The sequence below is a fragment of the Sinocyclocheilus anshuiensis genome, unplaced genomic scaffold, assembly GCF_001515605.1.
Source record: "Sinocyclocheilus anshuiensis isolate Anshui unplaced genomic scaffold, SAMN03320099.WGS_v1.1 scaffold1073, whole genome shotgun sequence".
Lineage (NCBI taxonomy): Eukaryota > Metazoa > Chordata > Actinopteri > Cypriniformes > Cyprinidae > Sinocyclocheilus > Sinocyclocheilus anshuiensis.
In genome coordinates, this window is record NW_015555774.1 from 301,057 (window position 1) to 307,223 (window position 6,167).

The following is a 6,167-nucleotide window of genomic DNA, read 5'->3' on the forward strand; positions in this document are numbered from 1 at the left end:
TAGTGATGTCCGGTTCGCGAACGAATCGTTCGATTTAACCGGTTCTTCTTAGTGAACCGGTTGAACCAGTTCACCAAATCGGACTGAATCGTTGAAAAGTGTAAGCATTAATCCACAAATTACTTAAGTTATTCACTTTTTAACGTGGCTGGCACTCCCTCTGAGTCGAAAATAAACCAATATCCCAATATATAGAGTTATTAATTTACTCAAACAGTACACTGAGTGAACTGCTGTGAAGAGAGAACTGATGCTAAACACGAGCGGAGCAGCATGTGTTCAGCGTGCCTGGTAACGAACGTAAACACTCACTGTAACACCGTGTCTACACCGGACGCGACAGTTGTCGTGCCGCGCCGCAACAGCTAAAGTCTGTCTACACTGGACGCGACAAAGCGACCGTTGAAAATAATTTGAAATTTGTGTCAATACGTCATGAATAGAACGCAGCAGCAGTTTTCTGTCAGCATGTGTTCAGCGTGCCTGGTAACGAACGTAAACACTCACTGTAACACCGTGTCTACACCGGACGCGACAGTTGTCGTGCCGCGCCGCAACAGCTAAAGTCTGTCTACACTGGACGCGACAAAGGGACCGTTGAAAATAATTTGAAATTTATCATAAATAGAACGCAGCAGCAATTTTCTGTCGGGGATTTGATGTGTCGCGCCGCGCCGCATCCAGTGTAGACAGCATCACTGATTATAATGAGATCTATAGTGTTTTGTCGCGCCGCACCGCTCACGTCCGGTGTAGACACGGTGTTAGGGCGGTTCTCGTTCTCGAGTCAAGAACCGGTTGCATCGGTTTTTGGATCACCTGTACACTCAACCGAGAACTGTTTCTTTTGGACACGTTCGATTTGAGTACCAATGAGCTGATGATGCATGCGTGATTCAGTGTGAAGCTACCGAACAGTACATGATTTCCAACTATGACCTACAGACACAGCACGTCTGAATCGAACTGGTTCTTTTGGACAACTGATGCTGTGCTAATGTTATGAGCGCGGGTAAACCGAAGACTTGAATGAAGGGCAATCTGGCGACACGTAAGTTTATTTAATAACAAATAAATCGCAATGGATTATGTATAGTAAGTGAATTATGGTTTCTGCGCTTATGACAACTAATTTATTTACTTTATATCTTCAAGACTTAAATCCTCGTATGCACATCATCACTGCCTGTTACTGTATTTGGGTGCTTAGTTGCAAAACTTAATTGTAAACTTTTCAGATCATGATTATGATGTTTTAACTGACTGAAGTTATGATTACTGACTTTATATATTTGAATGTGTATTTTTATCCCGGCCCGTGACGATAGACTTGATATCATTACGTCATCGCGAATGACGTCATTACGTTAGGGCGTAAAAGAACCGATGAACCGGTTTGCGGAAAAGAACCGGACTTCCCATCACTAGCAGGTACAAGCTGTAATGGCGCAGCTCTATTCTGGAAGAGGGGGTGGGAAGCAGTAGCTCATTTGCATTTAAAGACACAGGCCCGAAAAACAGTGTGTTTCTGCTTCCACTCAAAATAGGCATTTTCAAAATGATATAATAAATTATATGTTGAGTATTTTGAGCTGAAACTTCACAGACACATTCTGGGGACACCAGAGACTTGTATTACATATTGTAAAAAGGGGCATAATATGTCTCCTTTAAAACATCAAGGTAAACCATCACTGTAATAATCACCTATTTAAAATTAAATATACGGTATAAAACCATTATATATAACAGTTACAGAAATAACAAATGAACAAATCTGAGAAAAATGTATTTGTTTTGTGAGTACTTATTTGAACAAGACATTGAAAACAAGGTGAAGCACATGATATAGAGCCATATGAATAAAATAAATAATAAAATTAAGCTAGCATCACTGTAACAATGCTATATTCAGATTCAATTAAATAAGAAGGTTGTTTTACCAACTATGAAGTGATATTAACCTAAAAAATGTCTTTGTACTACAGATATGACTTTATATAGTTTTAAATTATTCAGTATTATGTATTTCATGTTTTCAGTCATGAACACTCACGAAAAAACAATAAAACAATGAACAAACTCTGCTAATCTTTAGTAAATGTGATGACAACTATTGAAAACAGTGTATGTAAAACTGGCAAAAAGTCAATCAATATAACATGATTAATTATTCATTGCCCAGTACATGCTGGGAAGAGAGTGAATGGGACTGAACAGAAAAGCTTTTGCCTGTTTGAATTCAAATAAATGCATTAATCATTAATTATCACCAAACAGCTACTGGAAACACATAAATTGAATGTAGAGCTGAAACAGTCTGTTTTATGATGTTTACACTGTAACAATAGTAAGTGTAACATACATGTGTAACATGTATGTGTAACACGTGTAACAGAGATGAAGATTCTAACCGTTGTCAGGGCGATGATCTGGTGATCTGGGGGTGGGGCGAGGAGGTTCCTGAGGCTCCACCCTCTTTCTGGGAGCATGTTTGAGAGGTTCTTGGATGTCAGTCTCTGATGAGGTGGAGAGATGTCCATCATTAATTTTGTCTTCATCTGTCTCACTCCTGTCTCTGTCCATCTCACTCCTGTATCCGTCCGTCTCACTCCTGTCTCCGTCCGTCTCACTCCTGTCTCCGTCCGTCTCACTCCTGTCTCCATCCGTCTCACTCCTGTCACCGTCCGTCTCACTGGTGTCGTTCTGTGAGTATTGATCTGCGGGCCGGTCGTGATCAGAAGCAGGTTTGCAGGGATAACTGCACTGCAGTGAACCCGTCTCACTGTCTACTGTGAAAGAGATCGGCAGCAGAGAGCGACGACAGCGACTGCATCTGAAACACACCGGCAGACGATCGGGACAGTGAGTGTGAGAGACAGTTTGTATGAGTATGTACAGGTTTATTTATACCTGTGAGGGTCAAATGTCCTCACTTATATACTGAAATATCACAACAAACGACAAGGAACATTTGACTGGTCTTCACTAATTAAAGGTTTCTGTGATGGTTATGTTTAGGGGTCGGGTTAGGCCATAAAAATATCACTAATCTGATATAAAAACAGTGGAAGTCTATATGAAATGTTTTCACTAATACAGTGAAACAAACGTGTGTGTATTTAGAGAGAGTGTGTGTGTTCAGTGTTTGTGACAGTGTGTGTGTGTGTTTTACCTGAAGCAGGAGCGGTGATACAGGTGTCCCTTCACCAAAACCCTCTGAATGAGATGAACACACGTGTGACAGACACTACAGACTCTTTTATCTGACGATCTGACCACATCTGATGAGAACTGAGAGAATGAGAGCAGAATGATGAGTTATCAGACAGACAGAAATGCAGACAGATGGACAGACAGACGGGTGAAGAGATGGACAGACAGAAGGACAGGCAGCCAAACAGACAAAAAAAAAAAAACAACAAAAAAAAAAAAGGCCACAATAATCTTCAAAAATTTAGATTTTGTGTTTGATGGGAAAAAAAAAAAACGATCTGACCACATCTGATGAGAACTGAGAGAATGAGAGCAGAATGATGAGTTATCAGACAGACAGAAATGCAGACAGATGGACAGACAGACGGGTGAAGAGATGGACAGACAGAAGGACAGGCAGCCAAACAGACAAAAAAAAAACAACAACAAAAAAAAAACAGGCAAGTAGATAGATAGATACCAGAGTGTGTGTCTGTTCTTGTGTTTTGGTGCTGCTGGATTCATTGTTCACAGGAATCTTCTGACTGACTGATGAAAATACAGAGAGTATGGATCAATAAAATGACAAATTACAGCTCTAATAAATCATGATGAACATGCAAGTTCTTTAACGGTCAATGGTCTCTCATGATCAGTACCGTGAGAGTTTCTTCTGAAGACACTGTAGATCTGAGAGACATAAGTGATGATGGACAGTAGATCCGGCTCCTCCACAGACACCAGCTCATCCGGATCTAAAAGAGCAGGAATTCCCAGCTCACGCTCCGCAACGTCAAACGCCTGATGAAGAGGAATAAAGTACATGAGATGGATAAATCACTCAACACATTCATCACAGGTATCACAGGGAGCTTCTCTGGAGCAAAAACCTGATATCTGAGATAGTTTATTACAATTTCTAAGGATAAATTAAGCTCTTTGAGTGTTTTTCTGAAGAGACTCCTCCGTCTCACATGTGATGTTTCAGTATCTTTAACAACGGGAACTAATGTCCATCTGAAGTCTACAGAAACTCACCAGACGCATGTTCTCATAATAGTTGTGTTTGGACAAGGAGTGAAAATCTCTGCAGAGAGAAACAAACAGAGAGCTGAAGATACATCAGATACATGCAGAACACATCTGGATAGGAGAAGAAATGGAAGACATACAGTATTATTCATTATGTAGAAGATGTGGAAGACATACAGTATTTATAAACAGACCAGAACACACTACTGATATGAATAAGAGCAAGAGTTTTCAAACTGGGCTAGAGGAATCTAATCAATCAGTCAATCAATGTATATTTAGGACTGTGAAATGTTTAAATGGGCACCTATGATAATATTTAATATATTTTTATGATTAAATTACACTCATTCATGAAATTTTATACAATTTCATATAATTTTGTCATTGCTTCATTCTGCATATCATAAACCGCAGGAATTCAAATTATTTTATTAAGCTGACGGCATTAGTTTTTAACATTTAACAATAGGGGCAAACAAATCTGTGTATAGCTTTGGAACTGTTTTAACAAGTTGAAGTAGGCTAAAACAACTGTGTCACCACTGTGACCAGCTGGTATTCCTAAAAAAGGTGATACCATGGTACAAGAAACATCCCATACTGAATGATTACCATAGTGGTAAACGTATTGTTATCATGTGCATAACTTATGATAATATTGTGATAATACAGTGATGTGTTGATAATTTATGCAAGTTTCTCTCTTTAGCAAGTTTTGTCCCATATCTTTTTTAAGACGATCATGTAGCCTATATTTTTTTCAAAACTCATGACTCAATGAATCAGTGTTGATTCTTACAGTAGATCGGGTCTGTGTTTGTGGATGATCGCACAGAAAGCCAGTCCATCTGTGAATGAGGAGCTCATGTCTGTGATGAGAACATCAGAGTAACCTTCACAAACATCTCCACACCAGTCCTGAAGAGCTTTCAGTGAACACATGACCGGACAAGAAAAAAACAACAAAAAAAAACCACTTAGTCCTATTTACTTCAGTCACTCCGGTCAAAGCATTATTAACACGAGGAAGCGCTCTTCAGACCGGAACAGAATATAACGGGACACCGATCAATCATGTCGCGGTTAATCGGTTTGATTTTCCAGTTACGTTGCTTTCACACAGCTGCAAAAAGTTATCGTTTATAAATGCATAACTCCATCAGAAATCAAACCGTTAGGGATCCGCATCTGCTTTCAGTGTCGCGGTCCGTCAATCTGTTGCTCCGGTTAAACGGTTAACATTTGATTAGATCAAATCGACCGATGATGGCGATCACGAGTCCGTCCGAAGCGACCACAGTAAACATCAGCAGCAAACAAACATACAGATCCAAAAACTTCCGCTATAATCCAAAAGATGAGTTCACATTCTCATAAAGCACTTCTAACGAAACACGTTACCAGAACACGTCTGAAAACAAACTAATTTAAACACAAACACGCTGCTTCACGAGACTGAAGTCTGAAAAGGTGAATTTCCTTTGAGGTTGAGGATGCGTGAACAACTAAAAGAGGGCAGCTGTGCACATGCGCGACACACACACACACACACACACACACACACACACTGGTTTCCATGTTTGATGGGGACCAACTTTATAATCATCACATGTGGGGACCACCCTTTCTAAAGGGTTAAGAGGTCTGAAAAAAATCAGGGACACTAACCATAGCTCTCTTAGCCTATACACGACTTCAGACACCTGCATTGATGAAGTAATGACTTGACCATGCTTAATGGGGACTTCTGAAAAATCGGGTTAACATGACTTACACGGACCAAATTTGCATATTATATGCATATCATTTGCACAATACACACATTCCCATGATTTGTGGGGACCTTGCACACACACTATTACACACACATTCCCGTGATTTGTGGGGACCTTGCAACAACATCTGATTACTGTAATGTCCTCCTCCATTCTGCTCTA

General features: G+C 40.0%; 1 protein-coding gene across 2 annotated transcripts in view; it reads right to left on the reverse strand.

Annotated features, from left to right (window-relative positions):
• The window catches only part of LOC107674481 (MICAL-like protein 1), a 19,946-nt gene extending 14,236 nt beyond the window's left edge, over positions 1–5,710 (reverse strand). The window contains exons 1-6 of one of the 2 annotated variants that reach the window (XM_016468459.1): positions 5,030–5,710; positions 4,234–4,282; positions 3,855–3,996; positions 3,677–3,744; positions 3,176–3,294; positions 2,415–2,836 (exon numbers count right to left, since the gene is read on the reverse strand). In XM_016468459.1, the coding sequence (XP_016323945.1) occupies positions 2,415–2,836; positions 3,176–3,294; positions 3,677–3,744; positions 3,855–3,996; positions 4,234–4,282; positions 5,030–5,172 (943 nt within the window). In that variant the 5' untranslated portion in view covers positions 5,173–5,710. The remainder of the gene's footprint in view (positions 1–2,414; positions 2,837–3,175; positions 3,295–3,676; positions 3,745–3,854; positions 3,997–4,233; positions 4,283–5,029) is intronic. The other variant, XM_016468460.1, reaches the window with a different exon arrangement.
• Between the last annotated feature and the right edge of the window lie 457 nt (positions 5,711–6,167).